This window comes from Columba livia, chromosome 20, assembly GCF_036013475.1.
Source record: "Columba livia isolate bColLiv1 breed racing homer chromosome 20, bColLiv1.pat.W.v2, whole genome shotgun sequence".
Taxonomy (NCBI): Eukaryota; Metazoa; Chordata; class Aves; order Columbiformes; family Columbidae; genus Columba; species Columba livia.
Window position 1 is genome coordinate 4,489,282 of NC_088621.1, and position 16,617 is coordinate 4,505,898.

The 16,617-nt window shown below is 61.8% G+C and overlaps 2 protein-coding genes across 2 annotated transcripts in view; both read left to right on the plus strand.

Moving 5' to 3' along the window:
• Window positions 1-1,805, plus strand: part of SDF2 (stromal cell derived factor 2) — a 2,067-nt gene extending 262 nt beyond the window's left edge. The window contains exons 2-3 of the mRNA XM_021286957.2: window positions 22-218; window positions 785-1,805. Of these exons, the coding sequence (XP_021142632.2) occupies window positions 22-218; window positions 785-1,072 (485 nt within the window). The 3' untranslated portion in view covers window positions 1,073-1,805. The remainder of the gene's footprint in view (window positions 1-21; window positions 219-784) is intronic.
• Window positions 1,806-1,972: 167 nt separating this feature from the next.
• On the plus strand, window positions 1,973-16,389 carry BLTP2 (bridge-like lipid transfer protein family member 2). The gene is made up of 39 exons (XM_065036898.1): window positions 1,973-2,156; window positions 2,800-2,929; window positions 3,200-3,246; window positions 3,530-3,692; window positions 3,770-3,888; window positions 4,253-4,313; window positions 4,477-4,669; window positions 4,753-4,876; window positions 5,239-5,363; window positions 5,442-5,509; window positions 5,612-5,760; window positions 5,972-6,090; window positions 6,237-6,400; window positions 6,542-6,806; window positions 6,928-7,133; window positions 7,294-8,389; window positions 9,081-9,272; window positions 9,356-9,558; window positions 9,637-9,755; window positions 9,830-10,050; window positions 10,162-10,352; window positions 10,439-10,538; window positions 10,613-10,815; window positions 11,584-11,878; window positions 11,975-12,132; window positions 12,225-12,431; window positions 12,536-12,635; window positions 12,746-12,928; window positions 13,224-13,345; window positions 13,423-13,578; window positions 13,661-13,782; window positions 13,867-14,047; window positions 14,127-14,213; window positions 14,303-14,413; window positions 14,500-14,635; window positions 14,856-14,980; window positions 15,324-15,425; window positions 15,500-15,634; window positions 15,833-16,389. The coding sequence occupies exons 1-39, from the start codon at window positions 2,086-2,088 to the stop codon at window positions 16,013-16,015; spliced, it is 6,732 nt and encodes a 2,243-aa protein (XP_064892970.1). The 5' UTR covers window positions 1,973-2,085; the 3' UTR covers window positions 16,016-16,389.
• The last annotated feature ends 228 nt before the right edge of the window (window positions 16,390-16,617 follow it).

The window sequence follows — 16,617 nt, forward strand, 5'->3', positions numbered from 1 at the left end:
CGCGGTTCTCCCTCTCCGCAGGCAGCGGGCAGCAGTCGGTGACCGGGGTGTCGGCGGCGGATGACGGGAACAGCTACTGGCGGGTGCGGGGCCGCACGGCGGCCGTGTGCGAGCGGGGCCGGCCGGTGCGGTGCGGGCAGCAGATCCGCCTGACCCACCTGGGCACCGGCCGCAACCTGCACAGCCACCGCTTCACCTCCCCGCTCTCCGGGAACCAGGTACCCGCCGGGACCCCGGCACACCGGGGAGTCCCAGCTTGTCCCCTGGGCCCAGCTCCTTTCCCCAGGAACCATTGGGCCCCCCTTGTCACCCTGGACCTGCTGGGTCCCCACTGGGTTTTTCTTGTCTCCGCCAGTCCTGACTGGGCCCCCCCTTGTCCCCTGTGTCCCTCCCAGTTCTGTCTTGTTCCCTGGTCCCAGTTGGGTCTCTACCAGTCTCACCTTCTTCCCTGGTCCCTACCACATTCTCCCTGTCCCTACCAGTCCCAGGTGCGTCCCCTGTGTCCCTGCTAGCTCTGTCTTTTTCCCTAGTGCAAACTGGGTCCCCCGTGTCCCTACCAGTCCCACCTTGTTCCTCCCTCCCTATCAGCTCCTCCTTGCCCCCATCAAGTCCCAAAGAGACTCTCCAAGTCCCAGCTGAGCCCCAGTCCCACCGAGGTCCCCCACTTTATCCCCAAGACCCAGCCCTTTCCTCTGCCCCCACCCCTCCTTGCCCTCTGGGTCCAGCTCAGTGGGGTCCCCCCTCTCTTCACCCCAGCCCCAAACAAGCTGTTTTTCACCCGCAGGAGGTGAGCGCGTTTGGGGAGGCCGGCGAGGGCGACTACCTGGACGACTGGACAGTGGTTTGCAGCGGGACGTACTGGGCGCGGGACGGCGAGGTGCGCTTCCAGCACACCTCCACCGAGGTCTTCCTCTCGGTGACGGGCGAGCAGTATGGGCGGCCCATCCACGGGCAGAAAGAGGTGCACGGCATGGCCGCCTCCAGCCAGAACAACTACTGGAAGGTGATGGAGGGCATCTTCATGCAGCCCAGCGAGGTCTTCAAAGCGGAGCAGTACCATGCTGAGTTGTGACGGACAGACAGACTGACGCTGAGCCGCTGGGTGCTGCCCTGTGGCATTTGGGTTGGCTCAACCCAGAGGACAGACCCTGTACCCACCTGGGTCTGATACACACCAGGGTGCAGAGCCCCAAATCCAACACAAGGCAGATCCCAATGTCCAAACCTGACCAAAAGCAGCGCCCAACGTCCAAGATCCAACATGAAACAGGTCCCCAGGTCCTAAATCCAGCCCAAAGCAGGTCCTAATGTCCAGACCTGACCCAAAGCAGAGCCCAGCATCTGAGATCCAGCACAAAGCAGGTTCCCACGTTCCAAATCCAGTACAAAGCTGAGCCAAACATCCGACATGAACCAGGTCCTCGTGTCCTAAATCCAGCCCAAAGGGAATCCTAATGTCCAGATCTGATTGAAAGCAGAGCCCAGTGTCCAAGATCCAATATGAAGCAGGTCCCCAGGTCCTAAATCCAGCCCAAGGCAGATCCTAATGTCCAGACCTGACCCAAAGCCCAGCCCAACATCCAACATGAACCAGGTCCCTGTGACATAATCCTAATGTCCAGACTTGACCCAAAGCCAAGCCCCACATCCAGGCCCGACCCAGAGCAGATTCCTAAACTCCACAACCCTCCCCTTGCAGCTCCCTCCAGCCAAGACCCCCCCCACAGGAGCTGCACCCCACACTGTATCCCAAACCTCTCCCTGTGCGCGGCAAGGACCCGGGACCATAAAAGAGCTGAATCCTCTGTCGTGTGCCTGTTTGTGCGGGGCGTGACGGCGTTGAACGGTGCCGGGGGGGCGGGCGGATCCGGGAACCCCCAAATATCCCCCCCCCCAAAGATCCCCCTCCCGGCCCCGGCGCGGCGCTGCCGCTCACTCCGGGCAAGCACCGCTCGGCCCCGCCGCTCGGCCCCGCCCCGCCCCGCCCCTCCCAGCGGCCACTCCGGGTGCGCGGGCGGTCGGCCCCGCGGCGGCGGTACCGGGGAGCGGGGGACACACGGACGCTCACACCGGGCCGGGGCCGCCATGCCGCTCCCCGCCGCCCTGCTCGGCCTCGTCGTCGTGGCGCTGCTCACCGGGCTGGCGCTGCTGGCGCGGTCAGGGCCGGGGGAGCTCCGGGGGGGCGGTAACGGGGCTGCGGGGGGACCCAGGCGGGTGGAGGGGGGACCGCAGGGGTTTGGGGGGGTAGCAGGGCATGCAGGGGGGGCTGTTAGGGTCAAAAGGGCGGTGCACAGGGGTCCGCAGGGATTTTTGGGGGGATGCCAGGGGGCCACAGGGGCTGCCGGGGTGCGGGGGGACCCCGGACTGGGGGTGAGGTTTTGGGAGTGCGAGGGGGTTCAGCAGGGGTTAAGGGAGACAATGAGGGTTTTGGGGGTGTGAGGAGTTTGGGGTGGCTCAGGGGGCTGGGGGAGAGGTGGTGTGGGGAGCCCGCGGGGGTTTGGGGTGGCCCTGAAGCTTGGGGGTGTTGTGCAGGGCATTACGGGGGGTTGGGAGGGGTGTCAGGGGCTTGGGGGCTCACAGGAGTCCTGGGGAGCCTGCAGGCGTCGGTGTGGGGTGTCAGGGGGTGTGGGGGTCCAAAGGGACCCTCAGGGCTGGGGGGGTGACCCTGCAGGGTCTGTGCCCCAGACTGGGGCTCTGCCCAGGGAGCCCCCGTCCAGCTGTGGATGCTGGAGCTTGAAGGGCAAAGCTGGTCCCTGCCCCAGCCGGGGGGGTGACCCCGGCTGTCCCCTGTCCCCGCAGGTGGCTGGCGTGTCGCCTGGCCGTCACCTGGTGCCAGCAGAAGCTCCACGCGGAGCTGAAGATCGGCTCCTTCGGCTTCTTCTGGGCCCAGAACATCAGCCTCAAGTTCCAGCGGGAGCAGCAGACTGTGGTGGGTACCGGGGCGAGGGGCTGTCACAGGCACACAAGGACAGGTGGGACACTGCGGTCCCTTCCAGACTAGCAGCAAGTCACTGCAGCCAAGCTCCTGTCACGCAGCCCTGTAGTTGCTGCCAGGCCCTTCCTCCCATGGCCGAACTCGGGGTTTTTGGGTGCTCCCCAGTTCTCCCTGCATGACAGGAGCACAGCAGGAAAGTCAGGATGAGCATCACAAGGCAGCACCAAGTTGTTTTCTCTCTGACCCACCTGTGCATCCTTGCAGGAGATTGACAACGTTTGGATCTCCAGTAAACTGAGCCGGGAGCTGCCGTACGTACCCCCACCCCAGCTCCCTCCCTGCGCTCTTTGGGGGGTCTGCCTCATCCCTGGTCCCGCTGACTGTGGTTCTGCTGCCTTTACACCTTTCTGCAGTGCCTGTGTCCCCGTGGTCTGCTCTGTGTGGAACTAAAGCACCCTTCTTCAGGGTGGTGCTGTCTTGTGGATGTTTTTGTGCTGCTCCTATGTGTCCTTGGACGGGGGGCAGCCCTGGTGATGGGGCTGGGTATGCCATGTACAGCCTCTTGTAAGAGTTGCCCATGCTGTTCTTCCACAGGCGCTACTTTGAGCTGTGTTTGGGCGAGGTGCGAATCCGCACAGATCTCCAGAAGGGCCCTGGGTTCCAGCCATCCATCCCGGAGGCTCCCAGAGAAGCTGATGGAAATGAAAGCAGAGCAGACCTGACCCGTAAACCCTCCCTGCTGAGGCTGCTCAGCCAGGTGAGACGCTGGCTCGGTGCAAGGCTGTTGTGGGCTGTGCTGCTGTTGGATGTCCCTCATGGTACCTTCCCCCCCAGCTCTTTTCCATCCACATGGACTCCATCAACGTCATCGTTCTGCACGTGGCCACCTCGGAGTCTCTTTGGCACATCCAGGCCAGCAAGACCCGTCTCCTCCTGAATGGTGATGGGAAGAGGTAATGCTGTGCTCACATCCTGCTCTGTTTCCCCAGCCCTGGGTCCCAGGGGACAGGGAGGCTTCTCCAACCCCAGCCAGGCTCCCTTGTGTCTCACCTCAGCAGCGTCCCACGTCACCTGTGATGTGACACATTAACCTTCTCCAAGGGTGGCTTGGTCTCTTTTCCCTCCACAGGAAGCTTGAGTTGTGTGTTGTGTAAATTTTGAGTTGCTGCACTGTGCACAGAGTTAGGAAGTGCTCTGCTTTTGGGAGGACCTGAAGCAGGGACTTGGGGTCCTGGTGTCCCCCAGAGAAGGGGTGTCAGGGGCTTGGTTTGGTGACAGCAGGACCCGCAGGCTCTGTCTGTTCTCTTCCCTCCCCAGCCTGACCTGCGAGGTGAGCCTGACCAAGGTGAACAGCAAAGTGCTCCGGAGCAGCCAACTGGTGAGTGCCGGGGAAGGGAGAAATTCAAGGACCCATTCCAGCCTGTTCCCGAGGCTGGGCGATGCTGCGAGGCTCTGGGCTCTGCGCTGTGCCCAGCGCTTCACCTGCAGCACGCACCGGCAGGGAGTTGGGTGATTCCTGTGCACTCCGTGTCCCCGTGCAGGATGACACCTGCCTGGCAGAGCTGGCCCTGGCGCTATCCCTCTCGCTGGAGTTCAGCAGCAAGTGGCGGCCGGTGGGCGTCAGGCTGCGCGTCCAGACGCTGCAGGCAGAGCTGCACGAAGGGCTCTTCTCCAGCCCACTGCTGCACCGTGTCACTGCCCAGCGCAGGAGCGTGGGGGAACAGCCCAGCCCAGGTCAGGGAAGGGACAGGGACAAGCCCTGGGCAGGGGCTGGCAGGCCCCACAGCCTTCGTGTGATGCTGTGTGTCTCTCTCCAGGCCCAGGGGAGCCCCTGACGGCCCTGTCGCTGCTGAGCAGGGACATTCTGCAGCTCATCCCCAGGAGGGTGGAGGTGAAGCTGGAGAACACCAGCACGGTGCTGTCTATGAACAGCCAAAAGAGGTAAAGAGGCAGGTGGAGGTTGTCCTAGCCCAAACTAGTGCTGGGGACAGGGACTTGGGGACAATTATGCCATTCCCTGCTCTGCCAGACTGCAGAGAGTGAGTCCTGGAGCCCACCCCAGTGGGAAGGACAGAGCTTGGCCTGGGGCTGGGCTCCTGGGGAAGCAGCAAGGGATGTGAGCTGGTTCTCTTCCAGGACAGCCCGATGGGATCCTGTGCTGATGGGACGAGAGCACTGGGCTGCAGCTGGGCACCGGCTGGTGTCTTTGTGCCAGCGTGCTAGTCAGCTGGGGACGAGAGACAGGAAGATGGGGGACATGACAGTGTAGTTCCCTTCTGGCTGTGACTCCCCACTTCTTACAGACACCTCACCTGGAGCCTGAAGCTGCTGCAGTTTCTTTATCAGCGCGAAGAGGAGCAGATCCCGCTGCGCAACTTCACACCCACCTCAGACCTGGACCAAATGAGTGTAGAACTCCAGCTGGAGGGCAAGTAGCCAGGAGGGCACCCCTGGGACAGGGCTGCTGCCCCCACCACCCCTCACTTCTGCTCTTCTCTCTCTCCAGACGGCCTTCTCCTCTCCCAGAGCCGCCAGCGCATTGTGTGCCTCAACTCCCTGAAGACCAGTGTGCAGGTGAGTGAGTGCTGGGCACACTCCTGGCCCCCAGAGTGGGTGGTTTGGTTCAGCTCCTGGCACGAGTTATTTTTTGCCACCTGGCCCCTCTCCCTGCTCTAGGTCACAGCCATTGACCTCTCAGCTGCTGTGCTGCTCAACACGTGCATCATCCACTACCGCCACCAAGAATTTTCACACTGGCTGGGCCTCTTGGCACAGGAATATGGGTGCCAGGCAGTGCCTGTTCCCAGCCAAAGGCACAAGGGAAGGTAAATTTGGCCTCAGCACAGCTGCTGCTATCTCAGCTTGTTTCCTTTTGCCTGTCGCGTTCTGGCAGGGTTCCTGGGCACCCAGCACCTTCTCTGCCCTGCTCACAGCCCGTGGGACGGGGAGGCTGATATGGAGCGTGGCGGGTGATCAGGGAACCCCTGTGACACGCAGTGTCCTCAGTAACAGCCTGTCCCTGCTTGTCCTGTGCAGGAGCTATCCCCAAATCATAGCGCCCATCATCCTGTCTGCCTCGCTGTCCAATGTCAATGTGTCGGTGCAGCTGGGGGACACGCCACCCTTCGCCTTGGGCTTCAACTCCATCTCTGCAGGTACAGGCTGGCATGTGCTTCCCTGTGTCTGTGTCAGGCCAGGGGCTGTGACCCTGGCCTGGCTGTGTCTGGGTTGTCCCTGTTTGGGGACAGCTGTGTGTGCAGCAGTGAGCCCTGCGGGCACTCACCCTCCTCTCTGCCCTCAGACTACCAGCACCTGCGACCGCAGAGTGTGCACCAGAGAGCCGTGCTGGCCGTGGACCACCTCTGCTGGCGTGTGGGCAACGACTCGCACATCCAGCGTGCCCCGCATCCCCCCAACATGCACGTGTGGGGAGAAGCCCTCATCCTCGACTCCTTCAACCTGCAGGTGAGGGGTGAGCCGAGGGGGTGAGGGGTGGCTCTCAGCCGGGAGCTACCTGTCTGCAACTCCACACAGGTGTCACAGGCACGCGTGATGGCATGGGGACATCCTGCAGCCTGAGCATCATTGTCCTGTCTGTCCTTGTAGGGCAGTTACAACCAGCCCCTGGGCATGTCCAGCACCCAGTCGGACACACTTTTCCTGGACTGCACCATCCGGGGGTTGCAAGTGGAGTCGTCAGACACCTGCACCGAGTGCCTGGCCAGGGTCCTGCCCCTGTTCTGCCCACAGCCCAGTGGAGCTGAGCTTGTCAAGAAGCCGCCCTCTGCCTCAAGCGAGCCCTGGGGGCTGCTCTGGAAGGTGGATCTGAAGGTGGAGGATGTGAACCTTTTCACACTCTCAGCGCTGGTGGGTAAGTAGCATCCAGGGTGACTGCACATGGCCATCCTGGCACAGCCCGTGCCCTCAGAGGAACCTGGCACATCACGATGTGTTTTCTCCGTGCCTCCAGCACTGACATGCCATCTCTTCAGGTGCCCTGGAGCTGCGGCTGGACACGCTCACCGTCCTGGGGAGCGCCGAGAGCTGTACCGTCAGTGTCCAGGGCATGGTGCTGGCCTTGGTGAAGAGCATCACAGAGAAAACGCAGCCATGCTGCAAAGCTCCTGCCATCCCCAACCCCATGGCCAACCTCCCCATGCTCTCTGTCACCTACCACAGCAGCATCCGCTCCTTGGAGGTTAGTGTGACCCTTGGCTTTCTGCTTTATCCTGTACTGGTGGGACTGGGCTGGATGGGGCAGGAGTTGGACTGGTTGGCACTGAAAGGTGCTAGAGAGGAGAACGGGGCCGTCCTGGACCCAGCAGTGACTTGGTACCTCCTGGCTCTCTCCACTGTAGGTGCAGTGCGGTGAGGGGCTGGCGGTGCTGTGGAGCCCCCCCGACCACATGCACTTGTACCATCACACCCTGGCCACCCTGCAGTGCCACCAAGCCTTGCAGAGCGCCCTTGGCCATGGGACACCTCCCTCCCTGTCCCCAGAGAGCCCAACATCCCACTCAGCCACCCCGACTGAGCCACCGGGGCCTCTCCAGCCAGATGGGACCCCCCCCAAAAGACTGCTGTCCCTGTCACTGGAGCTGAGCTCTGCCAAGCTCACAGCCTTTGTCTCTGAAGCCAACTACATCAGCCTGGCTGCTGAAAGGACCTCGGTGAGCTGGCATGGTGGTGCCCTGCATGGCTACTGCCCCGAGCTGGCCGCCGGCTTTGACGGACACAGCATCTTCAGCTTCAAGGAGGTGGAGGTGAAGCTGCTGCCGGAGCTGGAGGAGGTCATCCTGCACCGCTGCGCCTTCCCCACCCTCCGCACCCTCCGCAACCGCGGCTGGGCCTTCTCCTTTGCCAGCGTGACCATTGAGTTCCCCTACCAGTACGACTTCTCCCACACGCTGGATGCTGCCGTGGGGGTGCAGAAGTGGCTGAAAGGTTTGCACCGGCGCGGGCAGCCCGCCAGCACGGCGCTGCCCCCCGACCTCCTGCTCAAAGTGACGCATTTCTCCTGGGTCTTCCTGGATGACGTCTTCGAGGTGAAGTTACGAGACAACTACGAGCTGATGAAGGACGAGAGCAAGGAGAGCGCCAAGCGGTTGCAGCTGCTGGATGCCAAGGTGGCCGCGCTGCGCAAGCAGCACGGGGAGCTGCTGCCCGCCCGCAAGATCGAGGAGCTCTACGCCTCGCTGGAGAAGAAGAACATCGAGATCTACATCCAGCGCTCGCGGCGCCTCTATGCCAACACACCCATGCGGAGAGCCCTCCTCACCTGGACCCTCGCCCACTTGGAGCTGGTGGCCATGGCTGACGAGTCCTTCCATGGCACGGAGAGGGTTTTGGAGCAGATGAGGGATGTGGACAGCGTCAGCCCATTCCCTCCTGAGGGTTTGGAGATGGTCACTCAGTGGTGCCGCATGATGAAGGGCAGAGTTGGCAGCTTCTTTGGTGAGTTACTTCACATGAGAGTGCCTGTGGAGGGCAGCACGGTGGCTGCATGGCCTGGGCTCCCAGCTCTGGTTCCTCAGCATAGGACACACATGGACCTGTTGGAGAGGAGCCAGAGGAGCCCCAGAAATGATCTGAGGCTGGAACAGCTCTGCTGGGAGGACAAGTTGAGAGAGTTGGGGTGTTCAGCTGGAGAAGAGGAGCTTCAGGGAGACCTTATTGTGGCCTTTCCATACTTAAAAGGGGCCGATAAGGAAGATGGGGACAGACTTTTTAGCAGGGCCTGTTGCTATAGGACAAGGGGTGGTGGTTTTAAACTTGAGGGGAGATTCAGGCTGGACGTGAGAAAGAAATTTTTTACATTGAAAGTGGTGAAACCCTGTCCCAGGTTGCCCAGAGAGGTGGTGGATGAACCATCCCTGGAGACATCCCAGGCCAGGCTGGACGGGGCTCTGAGCAACCTGAGCTGGTTAAGATGTCCCTGCTCATGGCAGGGGTGGCACTGGATGAGCTTTGAAGGTCCCTTTCAACCCAAACCATCCTGTGATTCTATTCTATGATTTTTGGATGTTCAAGGGAGTGGGAAGGGTGTAGAGATGTGACAGGACAGCGGCTCCTGCTATGGCCTAGAGTGGGGGACCAGGGCAGTGTCCCTTTGCTGCCCGTTTCCCAGCCCCGCCTCTCCCCGCAGTGCGGATCCGGGACTACCCTCGCTACCTCTTTGAGATCCGGAACTGGCAGCTCTCGGGCCGGCTGATCGGAGCCGAGCAGTGTGGCCAGCCCTGCTCCCGCCGCCGCCAGGTCCTGAAGCTGGGGCTGCCCTGGGGGGACGCGATGGTGGAGAGGAACATGCCACCCTTGAAGTTCTACCACGATTTCCACTGTAAGAGCAGGAGGGCTCTGTGCCGGGGTGGGGATGGGGTTGTGTGGGTATCCAAAGGGCTGAGCCAACCTCTGTGTCCCCAGCGGAGATCTCCCAGTACACCATCGTGTGGGGACCTTGCTGGGACCCGGCCTGGACCCTGATCGGACAGTGCGTGGATCTCCTCACCAAGTCTTCAGAGGACCCCAGTGCCCCATTGCCCTGGTGGGACAAGAGCCGCCTTCTCTTCCACGGGGACTGGCACATGGACATTGAACAAGCCAACCTGCACCAGCTGGCCACCGAGGTGGGTGCCGGGGAGTCTGGGAGCTGAGTGCAACGTGGAGCCAACTCACACCTCCCTCCCCCATGCTTGTCCTTGCAGGACCCCTACAACACCACGGAGAACATGCACTGGGAATGGAGCCACCTCTCCTTCCACTGGAAACCCGGGCAGTTCGTCTTCAAGGGCAACCTGGACATCAATGTCCGGACGGCCTCTAAGTGCGTGTGGGCCTGGGAGTGCGGAAGTTGCCACCAGAGCTGGGTGGGTGACGGGGGTCTTGTTCCCCATCCAGGTATGACGACTGCTGCTTCCTGCACCTGCCTGACCTGTGCATGACGCTGGACCTGCAGTGGCTGTGCCACGGGAACCCCCACGACCACCACGGCGTGGTGCTGCGCTCCCCCGAGTTCCTGCCCGAGGTGCCGCTGGGGCAGCAGTACGATTCCTACCGTGCCTTCCGCTCCGAGAACCTCAACCTCTCCATCCGGATGGACCTGACACGGCCCAGTGAGGGTTGGTGACAGCACCCTGGGGACTCCCAGGGGGACAGGACAGGGCGTGCTCGTTTAGGGTTGGGTGCTGCCATGTCCTTGCAGTGCTGACTGATGGCTGGTGTCTTCTCAGAGCACTCCCAGCCCCGGATCCTGCTCTACAGCAGCACCCTCCGGTGGATGCAGAATTTTTGGGCCACGTGGACCAGCGTGACACGCCCCATCTGCCGCGGGAAGCTCTTCAACAACATGAAACCCAGTAAGAAGAAGCTGGGGCAGCATTACAAGCAGTTGTCTTACACCGCACTCTTCCCCCAGCTGCAGGCAAGTTCTGGGGGTGGGGGTCTGGTGTTGCCCCCCCAGCTCTGCCTGTGCTGGGCTCTCAGCCCCTGCTCTCTGCTCCCTCGCAGGTGCATTACTGGGCCTCCTTTGCCCAGCAGCGGGGGATCCAGGTGGAGTGCTGCCAGGGGCACATCTTCACTCGTGGCACCCAGCGGCTCATCCCACAAGGTGAGTGGGGGCCCCCCCGGCTGTGTTTCCAGGCAGGGCAGGGCCCCCGGCTGACCCCTGTCCCTGTCCCCCAGCCGGCACGGTGATGCGACGCCTGATTTCGGAGTGGAGCATCACGCAGATGGTGAGTGACCTGAGCCAGGTCACCGTGCACCTCATGGCCTCCACTTGTGATGAGAACGCCGACCACCGGCTCGACACCCTGGTGAAGAAAACCCATCTGCTGAGCCTCTCCTCCCTCACCTACCAGCGGCACAGCAACCGCACGGCTGAGGAGGTACTGCCGCAAACGCACGGGGCACAGCAGGTGTAACCCAGCCTGTGCTGGCCTGGTGGCATCTCCCTGGGACAAGGGGACCTTCGTCTTTGGGTGCAATGGAGGAGGGATTTGCCTGTAGAGGAGACAAACCTGCAGGGCTTCTGATCTCCCAGGTGCCTGGCCAAAGGGATATCTTGTTCCAGCCACAGTGTCCCTGGTGTGGGTCCTGGGTGAGGGCTCTGGGGTGGTTCCCCTGGCTCTTGTCCCCACACTCTGACTGTGGGGTCTGGAGTGAGTTCAGAGAAGGGAGCGGAGCTGGGGAAGGGGCTGGATGGAGCACAAGTGTGATGGGAGCGACTGAGGGACCGGGGGGTTCAGCCTGGAGAACAGGAGCTGAGGGGAAACCTCCTTGCTCTCTGCAACTGCCTGAAAGGAGGTTGTAGCATGGAGGGTGTTGGTCTCTTCTCCCAAGTAAAAAGAGATAGGATGAGAGGAAATGGCCTCAAGTTGCACCAAGGGAGGTTCAGATTGGATATTGTGAATAATTTCTTCATGAAAAGTGTTGTCAGGCATTGAAACAGGCTGCCCAGGGCAGTGGTGGAGTCACCAGATGAGGTTCTTATGGTTTAGTGCTGGTGTTGGTTCAGTGGTTGGACTCTATGATCTTGAGGGTCTCTTCCAACCAAAATGATTCTGTGATTCTGTGACTCCCAGCTGTGTGTGAGGCCCTTGGGCAGGGGCTGGGGGTGACTTTGCCATGCTGAGCTTCTGACCCTCCATGCCCAGGAGCTGCCCCTGCGGGATGGGGACGATGGTTTCCACACACACCAGCTGCACTTGGTGGACCTGCGGGCATCCTGGACCACCACCAACCGGGACATCGCCTTCGGCCTCTACGATGGCTACAAGAAAGCGGCTGTGCTCAAGCGCAACCTGTCCACCGAGGCTCTGAAGGGGCTGAAGATCGACACGCAGCTCCAAGCCAAGAAGCTGAAGCGGGGCCCGCTCTCTGCTCACTCTGTCCCTGCCAGAGTCACCGCTCCCATCACCAGCGGCCGTCCTGAGAGAGCCTCCTCAGGGGGTGAGCGAGGGGAAACCCAAAGCTGTGCCTGCCCTCACGCTGTCACCCTCAGCCAGCCCCCCCACAGCCTCACATTGACCTTTTCTCCTTCCCCAGGCGCTTACATGCTGCAGAAGCTCATAGAGGAGACAGACAAGTTCGTGGTCTTCACGGAGGAGGAATCGGGGGCGAGCGAGCAGCTGTGCGGCATCGCTGCCTGCCAGACTGACGACATCTACAACCGCAACTGCCTCATCGAGCTGGTCAACTGCCAGGTACCTGCCTGTCCCCATGGCCTCGCTGAGAGAGGGGCTGTTCCTGCCCCAGAAGGGCTTGTCTGCCCCCCAGGGTCTCTCTCTCTCCACAGATGGTTCTACGCGGTGCAGAGACGGAGGGCTGCGTGATTGTGTCCGCTGCAAAAGCCCAGCTGCTGCAGTGCCAGCACCACCCTGCCTGGTACGGGGACACGCTGAAGCAGAAGACGTCTTGGACCTGCTTGCTGGACGGCATGCAGTATTTCGCCACGACAGAAAGCAGCCCCACTGAGAGGGAGCATGGGCAGCTCTGGCTGGAGGTGAGCAGCTGTGGGGGGCTCTGATGGGGGACAGCCAGCGCTGGCAGTGCCCTGGGCAGGGCAGGAGAGCAGGGACAGCCAGCCATGCCTCCTTGTGTCCCCAGGTGAAAAATATTGAGGAGCATCGGCAACGGAGCCTGGACTCGGTGCAGGAGCTGATGGAGAGCGGGCAGGCGGTGGGGGGCATGGTCAGCACCACCACAGGTAATGCCAACCCCAAAACCACTCGTGAACCTGGCCTGTTGCCCTGTGCCATGGGCTCCCAACATGCCAGGATGTGGCATGCAGACCGTGGTCCCCCTGCCTGTCCCCAGACTGGAACCAGCCCTCGGAAGCCCAGCAGACCCAGCAAGTGCAGAGGATCATCTCTCGCTGCAGCTGCCGCATGTACTACATCAGCTACAGCCACGACATCGACCCAGAGCTGGCCACGCAGATAAAGCCCCCTGAGACTCCCATCAACCAGGAGAAGGAGGATCTGCTGAAGAAACAGGAGGGTGGGTACCCCCAGGCAGTATGTCTCGGGGGGTCAGAGCTCTGGGCTGACCTACTGGTGCTGGTTAAGTCCAGGGACGGTCTGTCCTGGCCCCGCTGAGATCAGAGGGGTGCATATAGGAGGGTTCCCCAGCCCCATGGCCATGCACCAGATAATGCTGGACATGCTGTGGCTGCTGGAGCCAGTGTAAACACCTTGGCTTACTCCCCATCCGTCTCCATCTCTGGCTGCCCCCCCACATGCATCCCATTTCTGGCCGCGCTGAGGTCCCACTTGACCTTTGCATGTCCATGCAGGAGCTGTGGATACATTCACGCTGATCCACCATGACCTGGAGATCTCCACCAACCCTGCACAGTACGCCATGATCCTCGACATAGTCAACAACCTGCTGCTGCATGTGGAGCCCAAACGCAAGGTACTCACCAGGCTTTTGGTCACCATGTCCCTCGCTGCACCCAGGGCAACCCTAACCTTCCCCGTCCCTCTGTCCAGGAGCACAGCGAGAAGAAACAGCGGGTGCGCTTCCAGCTGGAAATCTCCAGCAACCCTGAGGAGCAGCGCAGCAGTATCCTGCACCTGCAAGAGGCCGTGAGGCAGCACGTTGCGCAGATCCGGCAGCTGGAGAAGCAGATGTACTCCAACGTGAAAGTGAGCCCGCATCCCAGCAGGGCCTGGCTCTCCGGGGCCCCTGCTCTGGGACAGGGGGTGCTGAGGGTTGTCTGTCCTTCAGTCCTTGCAGGATGACAGCAAAAACGAGAGCTTGCTCGACCTCAACCACAGGCTGCAGCAGCAGCTGAGCCAGGAGAAAGCTGACCTGCAACTGGAGAGCGAGGAGCTGAACATCCTGATCAGGTAGGGGCCATCTTTGGTTTCCCCAGCATTGTGTCGCACTTACTCCAGGGGTCCTGCATCCCAGTGCTCCCCTCTCTGCTGCAGGTGCTTCAAGGACTTCCAGCTCCAGCGAGCTAACAAGATGGAGCTGCGAAAGCAGCCGGAGGACGTGAGCGTGGCACGGCGGACTGAGTTCTACTTTGCCCAGGCACGCTGGCGCCTGACCGAGGAAGACGGGCAGCTGGGCATCGCCGAGCTGGAGCTCCAGCGCTTCCTCTACAGCAAGGTACTGGGGTGGCTGGTGGCACCCGCAGCCCCTGAGCCAGGGACCAGGACGTGCGGGGCTGACGGGTCTGTGTGTGCAGGTCAACAAGTCTGACGACACGGCTGAGCATCTGCTGGAGCTGGGCTGGGTCACGATGAACAACCTCCTGCCCAACGCTGTGTACAAGGCAAGCGGCAGCCTTGTGGAGCAACCCCGCACCCTGGGGATCCAGGGGTGGCCTGTCCTCACCCTGGCCACCCGTCCTCTTCCCTGCAGGTGGTGCTGCGTCCCCAGAGCTCCTGCCAGTCCGGCCGGCAGCTGGCACTGAGGATCTTCAGCAAAGTCCGGCCGCCTGTGGGAGGCATCTCCATCAAGGAGCATTTTGAGGTGCCATGGTCAGGCTGGGAGGTGACAGCATCTCTATGGGACACAGGCAGCGTGTGCCCAGCTCTGACGTGCCTCTCTCCCCGCAGGTGAATGTGGTACCCCTCACCATCCAGCTCACCCACCAGTTCTTCCACAGGATGATGGGTTTCTTCTTCCCTGGCCGCAATGTGGAAGAGGAGGAGGTGGGGGATGAGGAAGACAAGTCCAAGTTGGTGACAACAGGTGAGTGGCTCATGCTCACCCTCCTCTTTGGATGTGATGTCCCTGAGCAGCTCTGGCTGCGTGGCCAGGATATGTTTGGAGGCAGCTGCTGGCGGGCCACGTGTTGAGGAACAGGGATGTGTGGTCTCCCTTGTGGGCAGGGAGCCGTTGCGGGGGAGTCTGGGCAACAGCTGTCCCCCAGACAGACACTAGCCACCGCTCCCCACCCTGTTTGTCCCAGGGATCCCCGTGGTGAAGCCACGGCAGCTGATTGTGGCTGATGACTCGCTGGGTCCAGGGAAGGGAGTCGCTCAGGGACTGAATCGGACATCAGGGGTCAGAAGATCATTCCGGAAAACACCTGAGGTACCTGCTGCTGCCTTGAGGGGGGAAGGTGGGAGAGCCCGCCTGCAGGGCCAGGCTGTTCTCCCTCGGTGGCAGGGCTGGGCAGCTGTGTCCTCCCCAGCGCGTCTGTTTATTTTCTCCTGCTCCCTCCCACCATGAGGATTCACATCCCTTACAACCAAGCACCTGCACTCTTGATGTGATCCCTGCAGCATCTCATTTTCCTAACACTGTGCCAGAGCTGCTCTCACCTCTCCTTGGTGAAGCAATGCCATGGCCTAGTGCCCAGCTGTCCCTTCCCTGCTGGTTCCTGGCTGTGTCCCCTCTCCTCCCCTTCTGCTCACGGCTTCTGCTCTGTCCCCAGCATCCTGTGGATGACATCGACAAGATGAAGGAGCGTGCGGCCATGAACAACTCCTTCATCTACATCAAGATCCCGCAGGTGCCGCTCTGCGTCAGCTACAAGGTGCGGGGCTGGCGGGACGGGACATGCTGGGAAGGGAACATCGTCCCACGCTGCCTGACACCCCTGTCACCCAGGGCGAGAAGAACAGCGTGGACTGGGGCGACCTGAACCTGGTGCTGCCATGCCTGGAGTACCACAACAACACATGGACGTGGCTGGATTTTGCCATGGCGGTGAAGAGGGACAGCCGCAAAGCCTTGGTGGCACAGGTACGTGGGACCCCATCCCGTGGTCCCTCCTTCCTGCTCACGGGGGGTGCCGGAGCTGCTCTGCCCAGGACAGTGGTAACCCCATGGTTGCAGCACGTTCTCTGGAGCTGGAGGCAGCCAGGCTGGCTCAGACTCTCACCTGTGCCGAGGGGCCTGGGTGCAGCCATGGAGTGCTGAGCCCCCTAAATTCTGGGACAGGTGATCAAAGAGAAGCTGCGTCTCAAGCCGGCGGCAGGCGCAGAGGCCCGGGGGAAGCTGGAGAACAAATCGGACGGGACCATCCAGCAGCAGGAGGAGGACGAGAAGGCGCGTCTGCTCATCGGGCTGAGCGTGGGCGAGAAGAACCCCAGCAAGAAGTCGATCTTCGGCAGGCGCAAATGATAGCAGCACCCGGCTGGCCGGGAAGGGACTGGGGTGCCCCATGCTCCCTGACTCCAGAGGGACACCCCTATGCCTGGGGGGCCACCCTGCTCTGTGCGGTGATGCCCGAGGTGGGGGTTAGCCACGCGCAGGCCCTCGGCAGCCCTGTGGCTGTGGGGCAGGGGTGCAGCAGCATGGGTGTGTGCGGCACAGCATGCTCTGGGCCGTTTTGTGGGGCACAGCCCCCTCTGTGCCAAGGGTTCCTGCGAGCTTCCCCCCTCCCTGCTGTGCGGGTGCTGGGCCTGGCCCTGGGGCCCGGTGAAGCAGCAGGATCACTCCGGGCTGGGAGAAAGGGGACCGGGAGAGAGTTTAAATAAAGAGTTTTTAATTTGGAACAGTCTAGGGTCAGTGGTGCATTATTCACCTCCCCATTCACCATCCGCTCCGCCAGCTGTGGCTTCACCCCCTGCCCTTCCCTGGGGGGTTGCTGTGGGCACCCACTTTCGGGGCTTGGGATTCTCTTGCAGCCTCCACATAGCCCGGTGCTCAAGCCCTGGTGCTTGTCCCTCTCTGGTCTCTGTGAGCCCGGTGCTGGCCGGGGCTCAGCAGGGGCTGCGGGTGCC

Bases quoted from the DNA above. Each gene is read 5' to 3' on its own strand.
- BLTP2 (XM_065036898.1), top strand. From the start codon at position 2,086: ATGCCGCTCCCCGCCGCCCTGCTCGGCCTCGTCGTCGTGGCGCTGCTC. The intron at 14,414-14,499 runs GTGCCATGGTCA...CTCTCCCCGCAG, and splicing joins CCATCAAGGAGCATTTTGAG to GTGAATGTGGTACCCCTCAC. The intron at 14,636-14,855 runs GTGAGTGGCTCA...TGTTTGTCCCAG, and splicing joins GTCCAAGTTGGTGACAACAG to GGATCCCCGTGGTGAAGCCA.